This window comes from Cyprinodon tularosa, unplaced genomic scaffold, assembly GCF_016077235.1.
Source record: "Cyprinodon tularosa strain WSP-4 unplaced genomic scaffold, ASM1607723v1 ctg393, whole genome shotgun sequence".
Classification (NCBI taxonomy): domain Eukaryota; kingdom Metazoa; phylum Chordata; class Actinopteri; order Cyprinodontiformes; family Cyprinodontidae; genus Cyprinodon; species Cyprinodon tularosa.
In genome coordinates this window covers 502,769-516,324 of record NW_024039111.1, presented here as the reverse complement: position 1 = coordinate 516,324, position 13,556 = coordinate 502,769, and the positions used below count along the sequence as shown (strand labels likewise).

General features: G+C 37.4%; 1 protein-coding gene across 4 annotated transcripts; it reads right to left on the bottom strand.

The window, feature by feature from the left end:
* Positions 1-9,161: 9,161 nt before the first annotated feature.
* LOC119791498 lies at positions 9,162-13,556 on the bottom strand. 4 transcript variants are annotated; one of them, XM_038297639.1, is made up of 7 exons: positions 13,436-13,556; positions 12,360-12,683; positions 11,327-11,677; positions 11,117-11,236; positions 10,977-11,026; positions 10,718-10,867; positions 9,162-9,936 (listed from the first exon to the last, which is right to left on the bottom strand). In XM_038297639.1, the coding sequence occupies exons 1-6, from the start codon at positions 13,479-13,481 to the stop codon at positions 10,736-10,738; spliced, it is 1,023 nt and encodes a 340-aa protein (XP_038153567.1). In that variant the 5' UTR covers positions 13,482-13,556; the 3' UTR covers positions 9,162-9,936; positions 10,718-10,735. The 4 variants fall into 4 exon arrangements, with proteins under 4 accessions (XP_038153567.1, XP_038153568.1, XP_038153570.1 ...); XM_038297640.1 differs by lacking the exon at positions 10,977-11,026 and having other exon boundaries at positions 10,718-10,818; XM_038297642.1 differs by lacking the exon at positions 9,162-9,936 and having other exon boundaries at positions 10,718-10,818.

Genomic DNA, 13,556 nt, shown 5'->3' with positions numbered 1-13,556 from the left:
TATGCATATATAGATATAAACATATATTGATAAAAAAAATAACATTATTATAGGCTGTGTGCATTTTCAAATACATATGCATCACATTAGAATATTCTGTTACTGTTTACATTAAGAGTATTCAAACCATTGAACCATATTTCCTTTAAATGTAGATATAGCAGCTGTATTCATAACATTTGCAGCAAATAAAATGACACATTGTCTATGGTTATAACCTTTCACTGATATCAAGGAATACAGATGACATAGTAAGGGATGTTCCTTTGTGTTTTTTTTTTTAATAGGTTTATTTTTTATTTAATAAAGAGGGATAACAATAATTTTCCCATCTGAATCCAGGAACCAGTGATGCATTAAATGGCTTAAGCTGGATATTTGTGCTCTGCTTCTTTTGGTAAAATTAAGCAATAAGTACCTTCTGAATGTCAAAAGAGATTTTTAATCTCAATGGGTATTACCTGGTTAAATAAAAGATAAATGAAAAAATGTCTACCAAAACCTCTGCAACACAACTGTACAGTAATCAGAGAGGTCAAGACAGGGATTAACAGAGATTAAGTTTCTGAGAGCAAAAGACTGCATCTTGAAGTTAACACTATAAGTAGACATAATTTAGGGAGGAATAAAGGAATAATTTTATTTTTGACATTTGTTTAGAACCATATATCACATTTAGTTTTGATGAAACTGAACATCTTGGTCCACAAGTGGTTTGTAACTAACTTGTGAATAAACATCATCTTTATTTTTTAGCCGTCTTTTCTTTGTTCCTCTTAAAGTTTTATCTTGTAAGAAAAGTAAGCCAGTGTAGTTCAGATCCCCTCCATCTTCACTCTGGAAAAGAAAAAAGAAATGTTAATGTAATTTATAGCTACTTTCAGCAACATTCAACAAAATCACACAGATATTATTTACTTACAATATTATTTGGTTGACTCACGTTGTGATTTGCTGTTGAAAAAAGCCAACAAGATTATCCTTAAAAGGAGCTCATCAGTTTATACTGGCTATTTTTTTTATAACCGAATCTTTTGATATGAAAATATCTCTGCATCATTTGGCTTCAAAATATTTATTTAGCAAACTTACCTTTAAAGTTTCTGCACATGCATCTTTGAATTAAGTTACAAACAAGAATAAAATTTACAGTTATTGAAATGACGAAGCAGATTATTGTGATCATTGTCACATTTCTTTTCGAACTCCGTAATTGGTCTGAAAAATAGGGGGAGAAAAAAAGTGCCACTGTTTTTTAGGATGAAAAAAAAAATTTTTTCCTAGTTTGAAGCATCACTCTTATAGATCTGGAATCTTACCTGATTCTGTTTTAGTTCCCTTTCCAAATAGTATTTCTCCACATGTTGCCACAGCGCAGTAGACCGCCTGAGTATCAGAGGAGCTGAAGTTCTTAGAAAGGCTGTAACTACATTTCCCCTGAGTGTTCAGTGTAGATGAGTTCTCACAATTGTTGCAATAATTTTGTGAAACAATAGCATTAAATAAACATCTTGTCACAATTATAAAAAGATAGATTGAATAAGAGACAACACTGTACACAGGAGGTGTCCAAATCAAATTAAGCTGAAAAATATGTGATTAATAATTCTTTAAAAAATCTACATTTTTTGGATACCATACAGTTGCAAGAAATTATTCTGTTTTATCATTTAAAGGTTAGAAAGGATAGAAATAATTCTGTTGTTCCAATGTATATTTTAAATGTATTGTGTATTTCCTATAAATGTCTATTTTTATTTTTAAAACTATAGGGTACTGTATAACTTTCATGATTATTAGACTTTTGATGGAAAGGTCGAAGTTAATATTTTGTTTTACACTAGTGACCAATCCAGGTACACCACCAGATATTAAGTAATAAACCATGTCAGTACCTTTTATTGACAAATAAGTCCCGCTCCAAGTAGATTCAGACCAGCCCATGTGAGCACAGTGATACATTCCCTCATCTTGTATAACTGTCTTCTGAATGGTTATATTGCTGAATTTGTCATCATATGTAGCTTCTATTTTTGAGGCAGAGACATCTGGTCCATAATTAGGCTTGATGCTTTTCTGTTGCATCACAATTAATTTCAAAGTATCTCCTGCACTCTGTTTGTACCAGTGAATCCATGTGGTGCTCTGAAACTTCTCAGTGAAAGCACAAGACAAAGTCACAGATTCACCAAGTTGAACCGTGACCACTGGGACCAAAGAATCTGCAAAAATTTATTTAACCATTAATAATAAAAAGATAAATAAAATTTCAATTACAAATGACAAATTATTGTTATTTAATATTGTAACTGATTAGATACAGTATGTTACTTACGGCCTTGCTGAAGAAGAAACAGTGTACACTAAGTGTTGCTTGTGTAATTTCCAAAAAGGGTCTTACTAGAACCTCAAAATAAATGACCGAAAGTGAACTCTTTAGGTCCTGCATTGATCCTAGGTTTTTTTTTATAATTTTTTTCCGACCCTAAAAATATATTTTTAGCCCTTATATATAATTTTCCTCTCTGCTTGTTTATAAAAGTGCTGGAAATAAAATAGTAAAATTTATAAAATTATCAAATAAAATGTGAAACAGCTCCCTAAAAAAATTGAAAATTATTGCTCAAGTACATTTAAAATACTAACACCACAGAAATAAATTAAATTAGAGGTTGTTAAAAACTTTTGCACATTATGATTAAATAATCTCAGAACAAAAAGCGAGGTTCCTTTTTTGGTATTTTTAATGTGTTTACTTTTTATGATAAAATATAAAAAATATGATCCAGCAAAATGAAGCCATGGCTCAAAGATACACAGGAATAATAAGATAAATATGTATACCTCACAGCTTTGGAAAGGTTAAGTGATTAAGTCTACCAGCTTGAGAATGAAACACATTTAAGCACATGTATACTAACTATATCTGTCATATAGATCAACAATCTTAAGGGGAGTGTTGGCTTAGTTGGTTAGAGCAGTGTGCTTGTGCTCAAAAAGGTTGCAAGTACCTGGTTTGAATCACAATGCCTCTACACTTGGTTCCTGAGCAAGACCCTTAACCCCAATATACTCCCTGGGTGCCACACAATGGCAGCCCACTGTTCCCCAAGGGGATGGGTACAGAGGTTAATTTCTCCAATGTGAGATCAATAAAGTTAAATTATTATTATTATAAGCTTCCAGAGAGCAAAACATTTTATCTTGATATTAAAATTATGGCTGTGATGAAATATATTTGTGTATCTTTGGTTTTGATCTATGTATCTAGTTTTATTTAGACTATGCTATACTACCTGGTTTAAAAGTGATCCAAGCTTTATAGACAGTAACTAAATTTATGCAAAAAGATTACCACATCCCAAGACAGATTTGAAATTAAAAAAGCCATTCAAGTAGGTGCTGCACAAAAGACAGGACCAAGAGAGGAGATATTGGATACACGTTGTGTCCTTGTACTTATTACCTTCCACTTATCCTGGACAAGATCATGTGGACAGAATTCTCAGCAGAGACTTCCAGATTTCCCTCTCCCCAAAAAAATCCTCTAGCTCTGGGTGAAGCCTGAGGCACTCCTAGGCCTGCTGAGAGAAAGGCACCCTCCAGCAACCCCTCTGCTGCTCCAGATTTCATGACCATAGGTGAGGGTAGGAATGTAGAATAACCAGTAAATTCAGAGCTTTGCCTTTTTGCTCTGCTCTGTTTTCACCGAAACAGACCAGCACAACATCTGCATTATAGTAGGAGTTGCAACATTCTGCCCTCACTCTTGAACAAGAGTCCAAGATACTTGAACTCCTCCACTTCAGACAGGACCTCTCCTCCAACCAGAACAGGGGAAGCCACATTTTATCACGTTGAAAACCACGGCATTGGTCTTGGAGAAGCTGATTCTCTTCCTGCCCGCTTCACATTCAGCTCTGTTATGCATTGTGTGCTGTATGGTGTTATATAGACAAGTGTTGGCCTTTAAAATCAAGTCCAATCAGTTTAGTTAAACACAACTGCACTCCATGGAAGGAGAAGAACCATCTCAAGGAGGATCAGAAGAAACGGACAGCATGAGTTAAATATGAGTGTCCACAGCAAAGGGTATGAATACTTAAGGCCATTTGATATTTCAGTTTTTCTTTTTAATAAATGTAAAATTTTTCTACATTTCTTTTTTTTCTGTAAAGATGGGGTGCTGAGTATACATTAATAAGAAATACAATTAACTCTTTTAATTTTAGCAAAGGGCTGCAATGAAACAAAGAGTGAAGATTTTAAAGGGGTCTTAATACTTTCTATACCTACTGTAGCTGCAGAAGAACGACTGCCCACTGGCCTCTGGTCATCTCCCACAACATTGTTGATGTTTCCTCCTACAATACCTTTTTAAATTGGAGAGAGATCTGACCTGATCTGACTGAACCTGACCCTGATGTTTTGTAAGCAGAATAAGAGGAGGGTGTTCCTGGAGCAGCTAGGAAAGATTGTAACTCCACTCATCGAAAGAAGGAATCATGTCCTCCAACACAAAAGCCTCAGCAGCAGATGATAAAGATGTTCAGAGAGCAGGGAGTCCGGATCAACCCAAGGATCCATATATTCCAGCCACTTCACCAGCTAAGGCAAGTAAGAGGAAGAGATGTCAGTTCTGCCCTCAAAAGGATGACTGTAAAAAACATTCTCTGTGCTGCAGGTAAAAAATGCTGCATATCTGCAAAGGATATACAGCATACAGCAAGGATATATTTTTTCGTGATAGCACCTTGTCATGAGAGAGGGGAGGATGAGATTGGCTGATGTAGAGTGAGATTACGTCTGTCAGTTGGGTAGGTGGGCGTTTCCGCTGGCGGGTGTTAACATACAGCACACACAGAGAGATGGAGAGTGAGGATGACTCCAGCAGCAAAACAGCGTTTTCCAGATGGAAATACCAGTGTTACGTCAAGCTGCGTTTCCCCATCACATACGGTTTCCCCTGCATCTCCACACAGCGCAGGCGGCACAATTCACCACGCAAGCAACAGGAAACTTGCATGCTCGCTAAAGGAACGTAACAGCCGCCCTTTGCTCTCACCACAGGGGAACTACGGAGAGCGTTAACGATCAAATGTTAGCCTATATGGAGAAAGGGAGAAATTGGGATGGATGGATGGATGGATGGATGGATGGATGGATGGATGGATGGATGGATGGATGGATGGATGGATGGATGGATGGATGGATGGATGGATGGATGGATGGATGGATGGAGATGGTGGTATCGGATGGGGGAATAGTCATGGGTGTAGATCAGGGGGCTCTGCAGACAGTCCTGTGGAGAGCCAGTGTTGGTCCTCACAAGAGAAGATAGGTTGTGCCCTACTCTCAATCTCTGGAAGTGGTCTGTTAGGAAGTCCCTTACTCAACTGCAGGTGCTGTCAGGGAGACCCAGGTCTCCCAATTTGCTCACCAGCCAGCCCTCAGATTATAGTGTTGAAGGATGAGCTGAAGTCCAGGAAGAGCAGCCTCAACAGCTTCCCCGTTGCTCCATGTTGGTCCTCCATTGACCTGTTGGCCCTGTATGAAACAGGTGGGGGTTGAATGTGGGGTGAGATGTGAGTTGATATGAACCCGTACCGGTTTCTCGAAGCATGACAAGGGGTGGAGTTTCCTGCCAACTGGTCTATGCAGTGCCTCAGCTGCCTCCCAGTCACCCCATGAAATCCAGCAGCTTTGCATGTGTTCAATGCCCTCACGACTCTGCTCACCTCCTGTATCTCCACATGGTTGTCTAGGGGTTTAGTCTGGTGTGTCAACCGTGAAGCGGGCAAAGGAGTGGTTAATTCAGTGAGGTAAACACCCAGATGTGATTGTCCACTGTGACAGAGTTTCCACAGTGGTGGATGTAGCCAAATACTGCTGAGGCAAACATCTCCTGGTCGTGGTGGCAGAAAATGTCCCAGTCAGTGCTTTCAAAGCAGTCATGCAGCTGCACAGAGGCACTGTTGGGCCAAGTGGTCATAGTCAGGGTTATTGGGCGTGAACACTTCCTCAGCTTGGGTGTAGGCTGGAAACAGTCTGATGAAGAGGAGGTTTGAGATGGGTCTTTAGTCATGCAGCACCAATTTGTCCAAGTTTCTTTTTTTCAACAATGGTCTGATAATTTCTCTTTTTAAGGTGTAATTGAAAACACACAACAAAAGGGATGTGTTTATGATTTGAATAAAATAGGTCTCTAAAACGGGCAAAACATTCTATATAAAACCCATGATTAACGCATCAAGAGGAGCTTAGATGCTGAACAGTTTCCAAACTTTTCGGTTAATTTGGCAGAATTGAGGCATTTTAACAGAGTTTCTTTTAATTTGAGACAGTACTGATACTTGGTACTGGAGTTGGCATTGATGTCCAGACTGCTCTTTTAATACCTTTTTAGTTTGTAGTTCATTATACACAGAGCGAGGTAATTTGTCTGCTTCCTTTATAACTTGCTGGGTGAGAGCAAGTCTGAGGTCATGGTTCTCAACCAGAAAAAGGTGGTTTATCCGTGAAGGGGATAAACCACCTTGCAGATGCCGCAACGGTCTGTCGTTGTACAGAGAGAGCTGAGTGAAAAGGCAGCTATCTATTTACCAGTATGCCTATGTTCCTACCCTCGCCTTATGGTCATGACATTTTGATCATGACCGAAAGAACAAGATCTTGGATACAGGTACCTGAAATAAGCTTTCTCTGCAGGGTGAGTAGGCACTCCATTAGAGATATGTTGAGGAGCTTTGTCTTTTGCAAGAGGCTCAGAGTAGAGCTGCTTCTCCACATCGAAAGGAGTCAGCTCAGATTGCTCAGACATCGTTTTCAGATGCCACCTGGATGCTTCTTCAAGAGGTATTCCAGGAATATCCCACCAGGAGGAGAACCAGGGGACAACCCGGGCATAACTTGTTTTGCCAAGCATCCACTTTGAGGAGTCTAAAACCTAAAGACAAAAATGCATTTTCAGAGGGGATTGAAAACCTCAACTGATTTTGCAGATTGCCAGGGTAGGTTATACCAGACTCTTGGGATTGCCACAAAAACTCGGTCACCTTCAAGTTTTAGTTATGCTTCAGGTGCAGCATAGCCTGACGTAGTCCGACTCAATTCAATTCAATTCAATTCAATTCAGTTTATTTATATAGCGCCAAATTCACAACACATGTCATCTCAAGGCACTTTACAGTTCAACCAGATCATACAGTCAAATTGATACAAAGTTTTCTATCTAAGGAAAACCAGTTGATTGCATTGACTCATTGACTCAAATACAATCCCCCACACTAAGCATGCTTGTAGCGACAGTGGAGAGGAAAAACTCCCTTTTAACAGGAAGAAACCTCCAGCAGAACCAGGCTCAGTGTGAGCGGCCATCTGCTGAGGCCGACTGGGGTTCAAGGAGACAGAAGCAGAGATACAAAAAGCAGCTGTAAAAGGCGGCCCCGTCCAGGAAACACACAGCCAGGCAGACGAGCTCCAAGGCAGCTCCCATGCCAGAGGACGAAGAGAGCACATCCACTCAGTCACGGTCAAAGAAACAGGACCACACTGGAAAACAGGCCGATCTCCAACATCTATAAACAAGGGTGTTGATAGAAGCAGCACAGCTGATGTTTCTTTCCAGGATGACGTCACAGCCAAACAGGAACAGACGAGGCAAAGCTACTCTGAGGAAAAGCAGAGAGAGCAGAAGGTTAGAGATTGAACTAACAGATTCTGCAGAATAGGAGAACAGAGAGAGAATTCTAGTCAGAATATGAGTCTGATACTGCTCCATAGAGCTGTGATTATGGGGCGTGTTTCGAACGAACCAGGAAAAAAATGCCTCTGTACTCAATTGGATAGACCTACAACCAACAAGAGCAACGGAGTGCGTGACGTATCTTAAGCGAGGCATAGTTGTTGTCCACAAAAATCAAAGCGTGCAGTTTCACGCCTAGAATAAGAAGATGAGACTTGATCGCGTTTCTCTGTTCCTCTTTTAAAATTAATTTGCTGTCGATATCTTCTAGAACAGACCTAATAGCAGAATCTACTCACCTAAACTCTCCAGCGGCAGCCATTGTTGTTGTCACCCAAGCGCGCTTTGGTCACGTGGTTGATAACGTTACTCTTGATCATCTGTCCATCATCGTATAAAGCCCGCCCTGACAATTTGATTGGATCGCCTGACAGTGGGCTTTAATACTCGCGCTACTATGGAGCAGAGCCAGACCGAACTTCCCTGAACTCAAACCTTGTGGGCGGGACTAAGTTCGGACTGGCACCCAGGCTAGGTGCAGCAAGGGTTCTGAATGAGTATAGATACTGTATGAAGAAGCTTGGTCATGTACTGGTAGCTAAGCCACTGAAAGCTTTAAGAACAAACAGTAAGATTTTTACAATCTATTTTGAAATAGATTAACTGCAGGCCAGGCAACAGTAAGTAGTCCTTGCCTATATAGATCACAGTAATCAAATTTTGTGTTAATGAAGCGTGAATTACAGCCCCCACATCTCAATTTGGCAAGTATAATTTTATTTTCAAGAAAATTCTCAAATGGTTAAAAACAATTTTATTTTTTGTGACCAAGTTAACCAGGCAATCAACTTTTAGTCTGTTATCAAATATGGACACGGATTTCCTACTTGATATTTGGTGTAAGTGGGTCCAGAATACCATAACAAAACTTTTTTTTTTTTTTTTTTTTTAGATTTGTAAATGGTTGAGGGCCTCAAGGATTTAACTTTACTCACAAAATCAAACAATGTTTCATAGAATCTTTGAATTCAGATGTCAAAGGTAAATAGGTCTGGACATAATCAGGATGTAAATGAAAAGAAAGACGATACTTATAACTTGTATCACCATTATTTGTTTTGGGTCAAGCAAATAACATTTTGAGGGGGATAACCAGCAAACCAGGAAGAGCATATATAGGAGAGAGAAACAAGAACCAGGCTAATTAGCAGATTGGGAGCAGGTGTGAGCAGAGGCAAGAAGGGAGCTAGGGAAAAGGAGACTGACACAAGAGGGCAAACAAGAAATATCTAAGAACTCAAATACAATCAAAAACAACTAGAACACAAAAATGGAAATAAGACCAATGAAAACTCATAGATAAAACTTGAACAGAACCAAAACCATGACACCTGGGTGACACATTGATAACACCAGTCAATAAAAGACAGATACAGTTTATTAGAATTGATTCATCTCTGCCAATAAATATATAGCTATACATTGACAATAAATATCACCACGTACAATTATCAGAGAGACAAATAAACTAACATCATGCATAATAAGTGAAAAGTAGTCCATAATATAATAATTCCTTTGATCTGGCAATACATTGTCAACAAGAATGTCAATATGTTTATCAAAAATGTGGTGTCGTTTCTGGATTTTGTTTTAATTATAATCTGTTATCATAGCCTTTATTTAATTTTCCACTGTTAGTAATACGTACACCCTATAAATAAAAAACTGTTTTATGTTAACTGTTGACAGCCTGATAATGCAGTGAAATGCAGTGAAAGACCTTATACAAATATTCCTTAATTAATTAAATACACATAGTAGCGCCATTGGTCAGACTGGGGTGGGGTATCTGTAGCATTTCTGATTTTTGTAAGCTATCTATTCAGAAAAACAAAAAAAAAAAAATTATTTTAAACATTTATTTTAGTTTGAAAACTTAATTTTGATTCATGTATTTGAATGTATCACAATGTGGGTGGTATATATGAGCTAATAGTACAAAAAAAACAATTAATAAATTAAAATGTTGAAAAGGATATTTATTTTATTTGGTCAATTCACTAAGCAAAACAAATTATACAGATTATTTGACAGACCAATAAAATCATATTGATCAAAGATATTTGTACTTAATAAAATATGTATTTATTAACATGTTAAAGGTTGCTGTTTTTTAACGGTAGACTTAAAGGAGAAGTTCAGTTTTTAACACTTTTAGCCCATTTTCTGTAGTGTCCAGGATGAAATCGAATGATCGACACCAAAATTTTGACAATTGGTCCTGTCTCTGCTTTTTGGCTCATTTAGAATCCCCCCCTGGCTGCTTTAGAATGGCTTCCATAGAGCATGTCCGATAATGTCCTTAAAACAACCTTAAACGTTCTTTTTTTTAAATATGCTACTCACCGGGTCGTCAGCGCTGTTCAATGACGTTCCAAAAAAAGTTTCGTGAAGAAAAAAACGTTCCTGTAGTGTTTTATTTAGCATTTTGTAAATCCCATTGAGTTCTGTTGGAATAGTCAATATTCCGCTGCCACCGGAAACGGAAATGGAGCCTGTTTACACAGTTGTAGTCTTTTCGCTTCACTCTGTGTACTCCGACGTCGAGGTGCTAACGTCTCTGTTAAACACTTTAAAAAACTCTGAAAATGGAATACGAAAGGTGGATTCTTGATTCTCGACGTCGGAGTACACAGAGTGAAGCGAAAAGACTACAACTGTGTAAACAGGCCCCATTTCCGTTTCCGGTGGCAGTAGCATATTTAAAAAAAAGAACGTTTAAGGTTGTTTTAAGGACATTATCGGACATGCACAATGGAAGCCATTCTAAAGCAGCCAGGGGTGGATTCTAAATGAGCCAAAAAGCAGAGACAGGACCAATTGTCAAAATTTTGGTGTCGATCATTCGATTTCATCCTGGACACTACAGAAAATGGGCTAAAAGTGTTAAAAACCGAACTTGTCCTTTAATCAGACAAATGAGCTTCATCAGGATGTATATTCAAATTGACTAAATCTGACATTTGAATACACACTTTCTTCAGTCTTCAACTCTCTCCTGTTCACCGTCCCTGTAGAGAAATGTAAGGCAGCATAGGTCATATGCTCTCCATCTTCTGTCTGAATGAAAACAGAATTCAAATCAAGATTTTGATTTTAGTCTTTTTGTTATATGCAGCGGGGTTTTATATATTCATAACTAACAAAGATAGTCAGTGTGATTACTCACAAGATCATCTGGTTGATTTGTGTTATGTTGTGGTCGTGAAAAGGAGCTTTCTAAACACATGAGTTAAAGAGGAATTTGGATTCTAAAATTTCCTTTTTACTCTCTTCATATCAATTTGTTTAAAGTTTATATGTACTTACCTCCTTTTTTGTGTGATGTCCTTTGAGCTCGGAAACAGATTAATAGAATATTCACAACCACAGAAATGACCAAGCAGATCACAGTTACCACCAACACTATAACGTTGCTTAATGAATGGGCTGGAAAACAAAGGAAAATGTATTTGTTTCTGTTAAAAAGCCATTATTATTAATATATGTTTTTAAGAATATCATACAAAGAAAACATACCAATTTCAACTGTGGTTCCGTTTCCAAGTAATATCTCACCACATGTGGCCACTGCACAGTAATAAGTCCCAACATCAGAAGGGGAAACCATCCTAGAGAAGTTATAACTACACCTCTTCTCGGTGTTTGATGGCTTCTCACACTGTGTTTTTCCATCGGTGTAGATGAGATCTGGAACAGACTTATCCGTTTTGGCTCTCAACCAGAACACTCTGGGTTCTCCTGAACACCTCTTTTCCTCAGGCTGAGAAAGGAGTGAACACTGCAGAGTATCTGACTCTACTGGACGGGATGGATCTAGAACAGCTGGCTGCTGAACAACACGGTAGCTTGACGTTGTCTCAGTGTTTCCTATAGAGAATAATTTTATAATAATAACTTTAATATTGTTGTTATTAATAAACCGAAGAATGTACAATGCTATTGCTAAGATTCAAAACATATTTAAATTTAAGAGGTCTCCTTTCCGTAGGCTTGAGAATTATTAAATTAATGCATTTTACCACTAAAAAGCATCTTGGTCTCTTCTTAAGAAAGTTAGCTTTTCAAAGTAAGAAGATCCTTGCTGAAATAGTGAAAGCATTTCAAAACTACAGAAAAAAATAGGTTATATTGTGTTATTGGAAAGAATGACAAAATCTAAAACAAGTTAAAAAAAAAAAAAAAAAAAAAAACATACCAACACCCATAATCAATGTTTTTATTCTTTTAGTTTTTTTGGAAACTATTTTACTAAATCTTTATTTTTGAGGTTCAGTGATCTCCTAAAAAACACTAGCAGGAAAAAAAATACTGCATGCAAATAAGAAAGACACAAATAACATGTCTATATATTTAAACATATTAAGCTAAACTTTTATGTAGGGTAACTTTTATGTCTGCCTTCTTAACATGACTAATTACCTAAGACAATCATATCAGGTTCAGCGACCAAAACCTTCTAGTAAGATATACTTTACGTATATATACTCAAAGTTTTTTATGCTTTTCAACCTTAAAGGGCAAAGGTATTTTAATTGTGTTTCACAATTACCTTCTATAAGTAAATATGTTGCATTCCATTTAGAATCAACCCAGCCGATAACAGCACAGTGATACATTCCCTCATCTTCTCTTACAGTCTTTACAATTGTCAGATTATCCATTTCGTCGTCAGGTATTTTGAAACTTGAGGATGAAAATCCAGGTCCATAAACAGGGCTTGTATTCTTACGTAGCATTACAATCAATTTAACAGTATCTCCTGCAGTCTGCTTGTACCAGTGAAGCCAGTCATTGCTGTGTTTTTCCATAGTTACATGACATGTTAAAGTCACAGGTTTGCCCAGATGAACTGTGACCACTGGAACCAAGGCATCTGTGACAAAAACAGATTAAAGTTGATGATAGTAAAACAAACAATCAAACAAATACATATAATCAATATAAAATCTTGGTACCAGTAACACTTACATCCTTCATGAAGGAAACACAGTGCAGCTCATAAAAGAGTCATTGACAGTGTCTTCACAGACATTTGACATTTAGTTCAAAGGGAGATGTTTCTTAAACCAATTTAAAAGGCTTCTGATTGACTTTCTTGGAAATGAAATCAAAAAGTACTTCTTGCTGCGACGCAGAGGATAATGTTCAAGGCAAAATATACTAATTTCTGATGCTTTATATTTTTTTCCACAGTGTAATAGTTTTACATTTTTTAAAGTTTTTCACTTGCATACTTGTTCATCAAATAATTTACTTACTTTTTCAGTGTTGCATTAGAGTATGTTTCAACCAGTGTCTTCAATCACCAGATCAAATATAAAATCCCATTTAATTTGGGTATGGCCTGGTATATTTTTGGAACATGTAATTTTATTTAGTACACAAAGTTATATCACTGTCAACAATGCACGTCATAACTCTGGAGATTATTTGAATAAGACCTACTGACATTCAAGAAATATATTTCTGTGACCAAACATCTTTAAGAGGAAGATATGGACTTTTTAACTATAGCAAATTTCAATGCATTCAGCACCAATACAACAACTAAGAAATCCTCATGTAAAGCATGGATGCAAGATAAAAATGGTAATTTATGTTATAGTTACAAGAAAGGACACTTACTTCCTTGATGAAGAAGAACATGTAGCATGACCCAAAACAGAATCATCTTCACACAACTTCTTAGACACTGTGATACTTAAAAGACAGGAGGAAGTGGGGTGATTATACACCGACGAATCTC

What these genes read in the sequence shown, in the direction of transcription:
- LOC119791498 (XM_038297639.1), bottom strand. Translation starts at nt 13,481, where the DNA reads ATGATTCTGTTTTGGGTCATGCTACATGTTCTTCTTCATCAAGGAA. An exon ending in TGTTCTTCTTCATCAAGGAA is followed by an intron (nt 12,684 to 13,435) that starts GTAAGTGTCCTT and finishes TTTTTGTCACAG; the next exon opens with ATGCCTTGGTTCCAGTGGTC. An exon ending in GACATCACACAAAAAAGGAG is followed by an intron (nt 11,027 to 11,116) that starts GTAAGTACATAT and finishes TCATGTGTTTAG; the next exon opens with AAAGCTCCTTTTCACGACCA.